Source organism: Carassius gibelio, chromosome B10, assembly GCF_023724105.1.
Source record: "Carassius gibelio isolate Cgi1373 ecotype wild population from Czech Republic chromosome B10, carGib1.2-hapl.c, whole genome shotgun sequence".
Classification (NCBI taxonomy): Eukaryota; Metazoa; Chordata; class Actinopteri; order Cypriniformes; family Cyprinidae; genus Carassius; species Carassius gibelio.
Genome location: NC_068405.1, coordinates 9,686,138 through 9,700,938, shown reverse-complemented (window position 1 = coordinate 9,700,938; position 14,801 = coordinate 9,686,138). Strand labels below are relative to the sequence as shown.

General features: G+C 41.7%; 1 protein-coding gene across 1 annotated transcript; it reads left to right on the top strand.

Moving 5' to 3' along the window:
* Nucleotides 1-262: 262 nt before the first annotated feature.
* Nucleotides 263-4,471, top strand: ywhah (tyrosine 3-monooxygenase/tryptophan 5-monooxygenase activation protein, eta polypeptide). Its single transcript, XM_052567006.1, has 2 exons — nucleotides 263-699; nucleotides 2,464-4,471. The coding sequence occupies exons 1-2, from the start codon at nucleotides 613-615 to the stop codon at nucleotides 3,115-3,117; spliced, it is 741 nt and encodes a 246-aa protein (XP_052422966.1). The 5' UTR covers nucleotides 263-612; the 3' UTR covers nucleotides 3,118-4,471.
* The last annotated feature ends 10,330 nt before the right edge of the window (nucleotides 4,472-14,801 follow it).

Here is a 14,801-nt window from a genome sequence, read left to right as displayed (position 1 = left end):
TTGTTCTCACTGAATAGAGTCCAGTCCACGCATTTTGTCTGTACATTCATTGTTGAGGAGGAAAGTTCATGCATCCCATTACCCTTAAGCCTTTGGACAGACAGAAGCATAGCTTCATTTGAATGCGGAAGAGTTGCTTATCACGCGCACGCGCGCTGTGTCGCTGCATTGAACAATGCAGCAAACTTCACTGCGCAGGTGCGCGGCTGCAGGGTATGCGGCTATTTTTAGAAAATGACGTCACCCTGAAATAGAAGCGAGTGCGCGCACACCCCCCTCCATCTCCCCCTCCACCCTGTTCGCTGGGATTGACAGGACGCTTGCAGCAGCAGCACTCCGAAAGACGAAAGAAGAAAAGAATCGGGCGTAACTTGGAGGTTATAGAGGGCTGGGAGGGGAAAGAAAGCGTTACAAAAATATATAGACAATACAGAAAAATACAACCCTGCACCTTCAACCTTTGGCTCTCCGTTCCACCCTCACGTGTGCGGCTGCTCCAGATTCTGCTCGCGCACTGTGTGCCGTCCGGAGCGCGCGCTCTCTCACAACCGAGTGTGTTCTGCTGAGAAACGACCGATCCCGGTGCGAACCGACAGCCTTTGACCAGAGAGGATGGCTGATAGAGAGCAACTGATCCAAAGAGCCCGTCTGTCGGAGCAGGCGGAGCGCTACGATGATATGGCCTCCGCGATGAAGCTGGTGGGTAATTAATATTAATATACATGCATTCATGCACAATAAGGCTATAATGAGAAGATTGCGATATAAGACAGATGCATTTATTGTTTTATTCCCTGTTGGATTACATTTTTTGTTTAAGCAATTGAAGAAGCACTCGCCTTTGTCACGAGCAGGACCCCACATTATATATATATATATATATATATATATATATATATATATATATATATATATATATATATATATATATATATATATATAAATGCTGTTAAAGAGACAGTCCACCTAAAATGGGAATCATTATAATGTAATTCACCTTCATGTCGCTGCAAACCAGTAAAGATTATACACTCTCTTCCCTGAAACACAAAGGGAGATGTTAGGCAGAATGACAGGCTCAGTCTCCATTCACTTTCATTGTATGGAAAACAGATGCAGTGGACGTGAATGGGTACTGTCAGTCACTGATCTTTTTTCCCAACCTTCCGTTTCGTTTTCTGAAAAGGAAACACGTCGTGCAGTTGTAAAACGACATAAGCGTTCGGGAAGTAATTAGAGGAATTTTCTTTCTATAAACATTTCCTTTAAACGTTAAGAAAAACAATAAATATGCATTTAAACTTTAGGATATATTATAATAGGTAATCAACGGGTAAATCGCACGGGTGTTGGAACAGAAAGCTAATAAATGGTAGGTTTCGGTTCGGTATCGTGCATTTCAATCGTTATAGTGGATGAACATGGGCGGCGCTATCACACTCTCATCCACATCCATTGTGCATTTGCGTCTCAGAGAAAATAGATTAAAAAACAACAACAATAGAGCTGCTTTTTATTTTATGATATAGTCAAATAAAACTTGAAATTTCTCATGAGCTCATGTTTTATTGTAATCGTGAAATAAATCGCAATATGTGAGCCAGCAGTGCAGCATCAGCTGTCTAGTTTGACATCCGAGCACAAAGGATGAAAGTCAGTCAGTCTGTCAGTCAGCATGGGTCAAATAGGACACAGCTGATTTCTGCAGTATTTTTGGTCCTTTTTTCTTAAATTAATTAAAGCAACATCACCCTAATCACCTAATCAAATTTGATTTGATTAGATATTGTCATTACTGTGCCGTTGAATGTTTGACATTGACATTTTCGGTGAAGGGTTCCTATGATAATGTAAAACCTGGAAATATTAAGGAATTTTTAATTGTGGTTTTCAGAAATGGGAAAGTCAGTGGGGTCTAAAAAAACAACAAAAACATTTAATTAACTAAATATTGCAGTTTGAAAGTAAAACCCCTCACAACTATTTGTAACAATCAGACTAATCATAAATGAAAAGATGTTCATTTGTTTTGATATGATCATAACTTATTTAGTTTCTCATTGACTTTGCATTAGGAATGCACGATATATCAGTGGTTATATATGTATTAGTGATCATTAACCCTTTTCATTTATCAGTTTATATCTACCTATTTTGGCTGTAAATAACATCAGGTGTTTGCCAGCTCAAACAAACATTTTTTATTCCATGATGAAAACAGGTCTTTTAAGCCATTCCAATTTAATTAAGGTAAATGAGCTGTGCTCTAAAATTAGATTTTTTTACACAATATTTACTAAATATTTGAAAACACAAATTGTGCATTATTCTTGAACCTAGATAGATTTTTGTGGGGACACCATTGTACAGCACCATAATGTTCAAATTTCAAACAAATATTTGTGAACATAAAGCACTGTAATTGCGTTTAATGACCCAACATCTGGTTTTCTGCACCATCAGGTCACAGAACTGAATGAGCCTTTGTCCAATGAAGACCGCAACCTGCTCTCTGTGGCCTACAAGAATGTTGTTGGGGCCCGGCGGTCATCTTGGCGAGTCGTTTCTAGCATTGAGCAGAAGACGGCGGCGGATGGCAATGAGAAGAAATTGGAACTGGTGCGTGTTTACCGAGAGACCATCGAGAAGGAGCTGGAGTCGGTGTGCCAAGACGTTCTCAGCCTGCTGGACCAATACCTCATCAAGAACTGTGACGAAACCCAGCTGGAGAGCAAGGTCTTCTACCTGAAGATGAAGGGCGACTACTTCCGGTACCTGGCCGAGGTGGCCACCGGTGAAAAGAAGGCCTCTGCCGTCGAATCGTCCGAAGGCGCCTACAAAGAAGCTTTCGATATTAGCAAGAGTATGCCGGCCACCCATCCCATCCGCCTCGGCCTGGCACTCAACTTTTCCGTCTTCTACTACGAGATTCAAAACGCACCCGAGCAGGCCTGCCAGCTTGCCAAGGAAGCCTTCGATGATGCCATCGGCCACCTGGACAATCTGAACGAGGACTCCTATAAGGACTCCACGCTCATCATGCAGCTCCTGCGGGACAACCTCACCCTGTGGACCAGCGACCAGCAGGACAGCGAAGCGGGAGACGCCAATAACTGAGAGATCAGCCACTTCTAGCTGTAGTAGCACGCGTCTATCCCTTCTACACTGTCTTCTTAGAACCTGTATCTTATCTCTCTCTGTCTGCTCCTTCGTTCTCCCTCTCTCTTCTCTATTCCATCTTTCCTGTCTCTTTGTGACCCTCAATGCTCTTCTTTGGTTCCTCAGGGCAGCACTTCAGACCCTTTCTTGCTCTCTCGTCTCTTTTACCCCTTTTCCACCAACAGGATGCTGATACCCAAACTGGAACCCTTCCACCGCAGAAAAGGTGGTTCTGGGATGGAAAAAAGTTGGTTGGTCTCTAAAACCTGCTTGTTTCAAACCTGGATAATGTCACTTGTCCAAGTTTTCAATACTAATGCAAATGTAAAACCAAACAATGCCCCTTCCATTATAATATATAAAGCATTCAGTTTACGCATGTTGTCAGTTTTTCTCTTATACATCACCTGTGATGTACTTTGGATGCTAAAATGCTTCGCAATTCATTAGAAAAAATAAACTTTCATAAAAATTGAATTATTTATACAGGCAAATTGATTGCTAGCATACAGTGAATTTGACATAAATACAATGATTCAAATTGCTTTGGGTGTTCGAATGTACTCTTAAAAAACAAAAATGAAATGATTTTAAAATATATATGCACAAATAGTTTTGTATTATTTGTGATATAAAGAAACTTAACTGACATTAATTAGGATAATTTTATGTTAAATATTTCTTTTGATGGCACCGATTCAGATGATTTTGAATGCTAATATATGTTCTGAAAATTTGTCATAAAATAATAGTAAACAAGTTGCATCATTGTTCACTCTTTAAGCCAGTTCTGACATCATTTTGGTGAAAAAGGGGGTATTTATCCACTTGTTTTCTCTGTTTACCAACCCATTCCTCTCTCCTTGTCCTTGACCTCTTTTTCTGTATGCGATTCTCTTTTTTCTCCCCGCAACGAGTCGCTGATAGCCTGCTGGTCTCCACATGACATTTATTTAGTGTGTACTTGTAAGGACTCGATCTTCGTAGAAACACTGTAACACTTATTACAGGATGAGATCTTACACCTACCTGTAATTACGTTATTGTTCTTCTTCTTCACTTGTCTTTGATCTGTACCTCCATCCCTGCTTAGATGTGTTTGTCTGTCGTTCCCCCATGCTCACCTTGTACACCTCGCTAGCCCTGTGAATTGTGTAAATCTGCTGATCTCACAACAGTATGCTGTTATCAAAAATGTGGACGGCACTCTGTTATGAGACGCGGTGATCAAAAGTCTTTTGATTAGGATTACATATGCAAGGTTATGTAAGAATGACATTAAAGACATTGCTTACCATGCGAACCCTCAAAATGCAGTCTATTACTGGCACTTTATTGTGGTCTCACAAATGTATTATTAAAATATACTGTACACTATTGTATACAATTTCACACACGGATTATAAATAATGGTTTTCTTGCTTGTAGTCAACATGAATCTGCATGCACAACACCAACACATGACAGTTTGTAGCCATTTTTAGTTTTGGCAAAGTGGTGGCAAATTTGTTCAATCTTATGTAAACTAAAATATGTCAGGGTGGTACAAGTGACCCGATATAATAAATAAATGTAAAAAAAAAAAAACCAAAAGAACCTTGAGGAAAAAGCCCATATGTAGTTTAACTTTTTTTTTTTTTTTCGAACTTATTTGTTCGAAAACTTTTGTCATGTGGTCCGAACAACAAGGATCCCCCTGCGAATTACACCATAGAGAAGACCACTACAGACCCTCATGTGTGTCAAGATCAATAAGACTTTTAAAATAGATAAGTGGACTTTGCGATATTATTAATTCAGGATATTCTGTAAAATGTCATGTGGTGTGCCTCAAAATGTAATGAAATAAAAATTCATGATATTTTATATTGAAAAATACATTTAATAATAATTTAAAAAAAGACGTGTTCACTCACATGTATTCGATATGTAAGGAAAGATTGGTACTTTACTCAATGGTTACATCACATGACATAAAAGGGCATAAAAAAATTCAGAACTATATGAAAGCAACACATTCATTATTCATTAGCTTGTGCTGCCTACGTGACATAATCTGCATAGAAAAGTTGTTTCAGGACACTGCTGTTATTATTTTTTCTCAATATTGTGCACTGATAATAAGACCAAGATGTACATTAAGAACACAAAAATGTCACTTTTGATTAATAATATCTTGGCTAAATTTTTAAAAAAAACCATAGTCACCAGCTCTCAATGTAATTTTGCTGTTTAATTATGTAAATGTTCTGGCAGAGATGCCTTTAACCATAGTGATGTATATATGCAGGAGTTACATTGAATGATTGATTTACCAATAGTATAGTTAAGTGAATATAATGAAGACCGTCCAGAAGGTCAAGTGTTTATGATATAAAAGCTTATCATCTTAAAGATAAACGTCCATGACCCTGATGAGATATGACTCTCGGGTAATTCAGATGGATTGTTAAATAGTTGATAAAGCCAAAGTTGTTTTCCTCAACCAGACCTTGTATCATATGATCTGTTTTTAACTTAAATCTGTGCACCTTTAAAATTAATCCATTAGTGTCTTAACTAAAAGAGAGTAGACTATGAAAATAGGGCAATATCCCTGTTAGATTTTATAGACATTGAGATCTGGCTGCTGAACAAGAGGTATCATGATATAACCAACAAACATGCATGCATCTGAAGTCACGATTGGTTAATGATTGATCCTTCAGCTTGCAGTGTGTTGTAGCAGGTCTCTAAAGAAGTATGCAGTTATCACCTGAACTAAAAGATAGTGGCAAAAATCCAGGCAGTTTCCTTCTCCATTCAGGCAGGTGATGTAACCAACCATGACGTTTCAAAAATCTCAATGGGTATTGCTCTGTTTTGGTCTAGTAAAGATCATTTAAGAATTCAGATCTAAGGTGTGAAAGACCTGTGCTGAAATGGGGGTTTCATGACATTTTAAGCTTTGTGCTACAAATCCACTGTTTCCGATTATATGTATGTATGACATATTGGCTATGAGGTTATTTTAAAGGTGCTAAGTTTTTGTCTTTACTAAAGCATAATATGTTTGCATATATTTAAGAAACATGCTTACAGTACATGCAAACAAGTTTAATATACTTGTTTATCTGAAAAACAATGCTACAGTTAGTTATTCTCCTTTGAAAATGTGCATTCCAGGCTGCAATGTCGGTCTGTTTTGGTTTGTAAAACCCACCCACTGCCAGTTTACACAAAAGTAATGTGAACTCATTGTTATGTTCAAGAAACCAGTCTGAGATTATTTGAGCTTTGTGACAGGGTACATTATCCTGCTGGAAGCAGCCATCAGAAGATTGGTAGACTGTAGTCATAAAGGGATGGTAAGCAACAATACTCAGGTAGGCTGTGTCAATTAAACGATGCTCAGTTGGTACTAAGGGGCCAAAGTGTGCCAAGGAAATATCCCCCACACTATTACACCACTACCACCAGCCTGAACCGCTGAGACAAGGCAGGATCGATACATGCTTTCATGTTCTTTATGCCAAATTCTGACCCTGCCATCTGAATGTTGCAGGAGAAATCGAGACTCATCAGATAAGGCAACGTTTTTCCAATCTTCTATTGTCCGATTTTTGTGAGCCTGAGTGAATTGTAGCCTCTGTTTCCTGTTCTAAGCTGACGGGAGCGGCACCCAGTGTGGTCTTTTGCTTCTGTAGCCCATCTGCTTCAGGGTTCGACGTGTTGTGCGTTCAGAGATGGTATTCTGCATACACTGGTTGATGTTGCCTTTCTATCATCTCTAACCGGTCTGCCCATTCTCCTCTGACCTCTGACATCAACAAGGCATTTTCATCCACACAACTGCTGCTCACTGGATATTTCCTCTTTTTCGGACCATTCTCTGTAAACCCTAGAGATGGTTGTGCATGAAAATCCCAGCAGATCATAGGAAATACTCAGACCAGCCCGTCTGGCACCAACAACCATTCCACGTTCAAAGTCACTTAAATTCCCTTTCTTCCCCATTCTGATGCTCGGTTTGAAATTCAGCAAGTCATCTTCACCACATCTAGATTAACCCTGGGTTGCCAGTTTGTGGGAAACAAAGCATATTTCATTCCAGTCATGGAAGCTGGCAAACAAAGGGGGTCAGAGAGTCAATCTGGTAACCTGCTTGTGCATCAAGGCTAAGCTGATGTAATTTTTTTTAAAGGATCAAAACTTTATTTGTAGTAGCCTACATGTCAGTAAATAACATTATGAATATTTTTTGTTTGTTTAAAATACAGCCATATTTTTTTATGTTGTTATTTCACTGTAGCCTGGTAATACCAAACTTCACTTTGCTTCATAGACAGAGTCTGAAAGGGCATAATTGACAAGTGTTTACTTTTGTTTGTCTGAAGTTTAAATTCATTGGTGTACCAGTAAGCCAATCACATAACGTTTGATTATGACGTGTGTTATGCGGCAGCTCAGCCGCGTCAAACTTCCTCTGTGAACACAGGTATGCTGCGAAAACAAAACCATTGAGTGAGTTTTGCTGCCTCCTTAACCTGATCCTCCATGAGAGCAACCAAGGGGGACACAATCATAATTATCGCCTTGCCGGACTTTAGCCTCCTCAGTTTCTCACTGGTGATCGGTAACAGTTGATAAATTAAACTTTTCCCAAAACCTATCAGGAGTAGGGTCACAACATCACCTCCATTCAAAATGTGAAACAAACACTCTTCTTGTTTGGGCTTCAGTTGGCAAATGCCGGGAATATTCTCCACAACAGAGCGAATAGCATCCCGTGTCTCCACTGTCATCGTTTTCAATTTCCCTAACCAAAAACTACAATCCTAAATTCGGCGCTTAGCGTCTATGCCGCGGCTCTCAGCCTGCCCTCTGTTTGTTAATTGGATGGCTGGTGCAGAGCCAGAGAAAATCTGGAAGCTGGTTTGCTATCTCAGACTGAGTACAAAAGCGAACTGAAATTGAGAGGAAGTTACAACATAGTCAGGCTAATTTCACATTTCATGTGTCACAGTTGGTAAACCGTGGCCTCGGGCTTTGCGCTATGTAGGTGGAGTTTGTGTGTGTCTTACGTCAGCACTGATTGTTTCATGTGGGTGTCTCCGTTAATTGTTCATCTACGCCAGCTGCTACTCATTACCCAATCCCTACTTATTGCCCTGTCTTTCGTCTTGTGTTTGTCAGAGCATTGTTTGCAGTCCCTGTGTTTATGCCTGGTCTCTCGTTCCTGTTTTCTGTGTTCTTCTCATCGTTGGATCGTCTTTGTTTTCGGAACCCCATCCACTCCTCAGCTGCAACGGATATCACCCTTCACCTCTACGGCTCGCTCATCTCAGTTCCTGTGTCACGCTCTCCTGCTGCCTCTCTTCACCACCACTTCCTGGATCACCATCGGACATTGTCACTCCCCAGATCGCTATCAGACTTCGCGGCACCTACCACTCATCCTGTTTTATGTTACTTGTTGTTTGACTGCTTCATTAAATACCATTGACTTGCACTTGCTGACCCACCTTCTTTCACCGTTACAGAACGCTCTGACCCCATCATGGAAGAAGCAAGTTCCACATCACTCTCTGAGTTTATTCACCACAGTGTCAACCTTATGAATCAGCAGCAGGAGAGCATTGTCAACACCAGAAGTGCTGTCCAAGCGCTGGTGACACAGGTGTCTAAGCTCATCCAGCAGATCCAACAGCTGACCACTCCCGCTGCGCAACCCACCCTGCCCGTTCCTCGGGCCATCCCCGAAACCCACTACTGGCTAGAACCACGCCTTCCTGTGCCGGAGAACTACTCTGGTAAGCCCAACTACTGCAGAACATTTTTGGCTAAGTGTTCCATGCATTTTCCCCTGTATCCTCCCACCTTTGAGACCGAGGAGTCCAAGTTGGTGTTGGTTCTGACTTTACTCTCCAGGGGGGCAGCCCTGTGGGGAACGGTGGTGTGGGAGAACCGAGACCTATGCTGCGCCTCTTTCCACTCCCTCTCCGAGGAAATGAGGAGAGTTTTCGACCGGACCGTGGCCAGCAAGGAGGCAACCTGAGACCTCGCGGACCACAAGCAGGGGAATCACTCCGTGGCGGACAATTACATTCAGTTCTGCACCTTGGCGGCCGCGTGCAAGTGGAACAAGGATGCGCAGTGGGATATGTTCCTGCATGGGTTGGCCGACCGTGTTCACAAGGATATCTACCTTCTCAAGTTGCCAACCAGCTTCAATGGGCTCATCAACTTGGCACTCCGCGTGGATGCTCGTATCCATTGACTGGGGGCACAAGCCTCTCCTACACGTCTCCCCGGCAACTCTGAGAGTGGCAACTTGAGCAGGGAGAACACGGCCGGTTCCGTCATCGATCACGAACCCATGCAGGTGGGTAGAGCTCGACTGACCCGGGAGGAGAGAGAGAGGCAGAAGTCCCGAGGACTTTGTATGTACTGCGGTGACTCGGGACATCTTCTACTCTCCTGTCTGGTAAGAGGATCCAGCCCAGTAGTAAACTTGAGGCTACTATCGGGTGGATCCCACACGATGGACAACACCTTTGCACAGCACCTGAGACTCCCTATCACTCCCCTTTCACACCAGGTCACCGTCAGCGCACTCAATGGCCAGGATGGCCAACACCATCACCTTGTGGAGGGAACATTGTCATGAGTCTTGTCTAGGTTTCTGCTTGTCCTGCTGTGTCTGTTTCTGTTTTTCAGGAGGAGGCTATGGTTCTGTCAAACGTGCCCTCGGAGTACCTAGACCTGAAGGAAGTGTTCAGTAAGTCTGGCGCTGCTTCTCTCCCTCCACATCATCCTTATTACTGTGCCATAGAGTTAGTTCCAGGTAAGTCCCCACCTAAAGGCAATCTTTACTCTCTTTCCATTCCGGAGAGGGAGGCCATGGAGAAATATATTTCTGATTCTCTAGCATCGAGGTTCATCCGCCCTTCCTCTTCTCCAGCGGTGTTGAGATTATCTTTTGTTGGTAAGAAGGATGGTTCTCTGCGACCTTGTATTGATTACAAAGAGCTGAACAACATCACGGTAAAGAATACGTATATTTTGCCATTGATGTCTTCAGCATTCTAGAGGTTACAGGGAGCATTCATCTTCACAAAACTGGATTTACGCAATGCTTATCATTTGGTCCTTATTAGGAAGGGGGATGAGTGGAAAACCACTTTTAACACCCCTAGAGGGCACTTTGCATAATTGGTGATGCCGTTTGGGCTCTCCAAACCAGGGGTTTTACAAGCACTCGTTAATGATGTGTTGAGAGACATGGTAGATCAGTTCATATAGGTTTACCTGGATGACATACTGATTTTTTCCTTGTCTCTCCAGGAACACGTGCAACACGTCAGACGAGTGCTCCAGAGATTACTAGAATGGGCTTTTTGTCAAGGCGGAGAAATGCATATTTCATTACATTGTCTCGTCTGAGGTAATATGTATGGGTCCTGACAAGGTTAAGGCTGTCATAGATTGGCCTAGTCCAGATTCCCGTAAGGCCCTACAGCGGTTTCTGAGGTTTGTCAATTTTTATCTGCGTTTTATTCCCAATTTCAGCCAACTAGTCTCGCCTCTGACCACCTTGACCTCCCCCAGTACTACGCTCAGGTGGTCTAAAACAGCTGAAACTGTATTTTCCAACCTTAAGAGCAACCTCGGTGGGCACTTTTTTTTTCAGTCGTTTAGATTTTTCTCTATCGTACCGCCTCTATCGTATTTGTCACATCTTTTTGATCTATCCGAATGCCCGGTGACTCCTGAGTGTATTTTACCTGAGAGTATAGTCATCTCATCAATCGTATGGGAGGTTGAATCGAAGGTCAAGATGGCCTTAAAAGGGGTAACACCTCCGCCCAGGTGCCCTTCAAATCGGTTGTTCATTCCGGAGGAGTTACGGTCCGACGTTATTCAGTAGGGTCACTGCTCCAGTGTCGCTTGTCATCCAGGGATAAGCCGCACCAAATGCTTAATAAAGCAACGATTCTGGTGGCCACTTATGGCTCGCGGCATTCAAGATTTTGTTTTGGCCTGCTCAGTTTGCGCCAGTGGTAAGACGTCTAACCAACCCCTGGAAGGATTTCTTCAACGCTGACTGTCCCTTCGAGACCCTGGTCCCACATCGCTCTAGATTTTGTTATTGCCCTCCCGCCCTCTGATGGCATGACGGTCGTTTTGACCGTAGTGGACCAATTATCGAAGGCGGCACATTTCATTCCCTTGCCCAAATTACCTTCAGCCAAGGAGCTAATTACTGTAATTGATCACGTCTTTCGGTTACATGGCCTCCCGGTAGATGTGGTTTCTGACAGGGGATCCCAATTTGTGTCCAAATTTTGGAAAGAGTTTTGTAAATTATTAGGAGCGATGGTTAGTCTGTCTTGGGGTTATCATCCACAGAGCAATGGTCAGTCTGAGCGGGCCAACCAAGATTTAGAGAGAACGTTGCGATGTTTAGTCTCCAAGAATCCTTCTTCCTTAAGTCAACAACTCTCTTTGGTTGAGTACGCTCATAACTCACTACCAGTGTCAGCCACGGATCTCTCCTCGTTTGAGAGTAGCATAGGTTACCAGACACCTATTTTTTCGTAGTCTGGAATCTGAAGTCTCAGTCCCCTCTGCCCACTCATTTGTCCAGAGGTGCCACCGCATGTGGACCAGAGCCACTTGGTATTTGAGATGTCAGCAAGCCAGCCGGCCCTCTGGTCTGTCCGTTGTGCAGTCTCTTCTGTGGAATTTCATCAGTCCTGCAAAAGCACACCAGTTATCGTACTTGATAACATTAGTCAACTCGCCTTGGCTGCTGCAATTTTCAGCACTGTATATTTACAGTAAAATGAAATGGGATATCAAATACCACTGCCTCCTTTCGTTTTCATTTAAACATATTAATAGCCGCAGAAATGTACTTCGTTCAGGGAAATATGTATATATACAGCCATTACAATGAAACTAAATATTATATCAATTGCCTCTTTTTATTTTCATTTTAACATGTAGATAAATTGAATACAGACCAAATATTACCTGTTAGATTTACCCCAAATGAAATGTTTAACCACTAAAGAGACATCAGAGCCAGCGGCACATATCAGAGGGACTAGCCATGTAGAGACTGCTCTCGGCAGATACATGAGCACTGAGCTCCCGCTGATCGTGTGAAGCAGACCGTCTCCGAAATCGGTGAAACACATTTTTAAATAGGCACTGAGTTTTAAACAACTACATTCTCGCCTGAAATACTTTTAAAATTACATTTCATGACACAATAACAGTAATATTTTGAAAATGATCCGGATAAATGGTGGTTGAAATCAACAATGCTGCGTGAACTCAACCAATCAGCACATTTAGCGCCCAAGCCCCACCCCCAAAAGTTCCAGAACTTTGAAAAAGTACTACCTCGCCCACAGGGACTTTCTGAGGGGCATTTTTTTTAACCAGGAACTTTGTTTAGATCCTGGTTCCTGCGGTGGAAACACACCGAGTACCAGCCCAAAGTTCCTAGTTCCTGGGTAAGGTTCCTGCGGTGGAAACGCGGCTTAAGTCTCCATTGCTCATCTGTTCCATTTTATGCATTTCTTTGACTCACCTTATCAATAAACACTTCATCCTGTGTTGTCTCCTTCTTTTTTGCTGACACATACATAAGTATGTGTAAAATACATAATATATACATACATAAAATACAGGTGCAAATTAGAATGTCTTGGAAAAGTTCATTTAATCAGTAATTCAATTCAAATTTTGAAACTTGTGTATTAAATCAATTCAGTGCACACAGACTGAAGTAGTTTAATTCTTTGGTTCTTTTAATTGTGAGGATTTTGGATCACATTTAACAAAAACAATATTCAACAAATTAGAATATTGTGACATGCCAATCAGCTAATCAGCTCAAAACACATGCAAAGGTTTCCTGAGTCTTCAAAATGGTCTCTCAGTTTGGTTCACCAGGCTACACAATCATGGGGAAGACTGACATTGATCATTGACACCCTTCACAAAAAGGGTAAGCAACAAACATTCATTGGCAAAAAAGCTGGCTGTTCACAGAGTGCTGTATCCAAGCATGTTAACAGAAAGTTTAATGGAAGGAAAAAGTGTAGAAGAAAAAGATGCACAATCAACCAAGAGAACCGCAACCTTATGAGGATTGTCAAGCAAAATCGATTCAAGAATTTGAGTGAACTTCACAAGGAATGAACTGAGGCTGGGGTCAAGGCATACAGAGCCACCACACACAGATGTGTCAAGGAATTTGCTGAACCACAGACAACGTCAGAGGCATCTTACCTGGGCTAAGGAAAAGAAGAACTGGGCTGTTGCCCAGTTATCCAAAGTCCTCTTTTCAGATGACAGCAAGTTCTGCATTTCATTTGGAAACCAAGGTCCTAGAGTCTGGAGGAAGGGTGGAAAAGCTCATAGCCCAAGTTGCTTGATGTCCAGTGTTAAGTTTCCACAGTCTGACATGATTTGGGGTTTAATGTCATCTGCTGGTGTTGGTTCGTTGTGCTTTTTGGAAACCACTGCACCTGCTTACCAAGAAATTTTGAATCCACTTCATGCTTCCTTCTGCTGACCAGCTTTTTGAAGATTCTGATTTCATTTTCCAGCAGGATTTGCCACCTGCCCACACTGCCAAAAGTTGGTTAAAAGACCATGTTGTTGGTGTGCTTGACTGGCCAGCAAGCTCACCATACCTGAACCACATAGCTAACCTATGGGGTATTGTCAAGAGGAAAATGAGAAACAAGAGACCAAAACAACGCAGATGAGCTGAAGGCCATTGTCAAAGAACCCTGTGCTTACCTCAGCAGTGCCACTAACTGATCACCTCCATGCCATGTCGAATTGAGGCAGTAATTAAAGAAAAAGGAGCCCCTACCAAGTATTGAGTACATGTACAGTAAATTAACATAGATTCCAGAAAGTCTTTTTTTATTGGTCTTATGAAGTATTCTAATTTGTTGAGATAGAGAATTGGTGGGGTTTTGTATAATATGAGCCAAAATCATCACAGTTAAAAGAGACTTAAACTACTTCAGTCTGGGTGCATTGAATTTAATACACGAGTTTCAGAGTTTGAGTTAAATTATTGAAATAAAGGAACTTTTCCACAACATTCTAATTTATTGAAATGCACTTGAACAGTCTCTGCTATACACAAGATCAAATTGTATTGACAAATACTCTATACTTGCTTAATTGATGCTTCATGTATAATTATTGGTGTTTGCCTACTAATCTGGTTTCGAAAAAGAATCTCTTCGGATCCTCTTCTTTGTATTTAAAATAAGATTATTTAAGTCATACCACTCTACAATCCAACTCCAATTGAATTTGTCTGAAAGTCATATAAAACACATACATATGGCTTGTTTCATTTTTGTGAACTATCACTTTAGTTGACTCCCTGAAACCCTATAATTAAGATGCAGGTGATGTGCCTGCTGAAATGTCCTCTAATTCAAATTCAGTCTCTTGTAATACATCTGCTATACATGTTAATCATTAATGATTTTCAATATCAGATTTTTTGACAACTCTCTAGTCACAAACACACTTTCATAATTAACTCTGAGAAGGTCACACCCATCTCTAGAGGCACATATATAATTGAATGCACATACAGTAAGTCACACACCTGC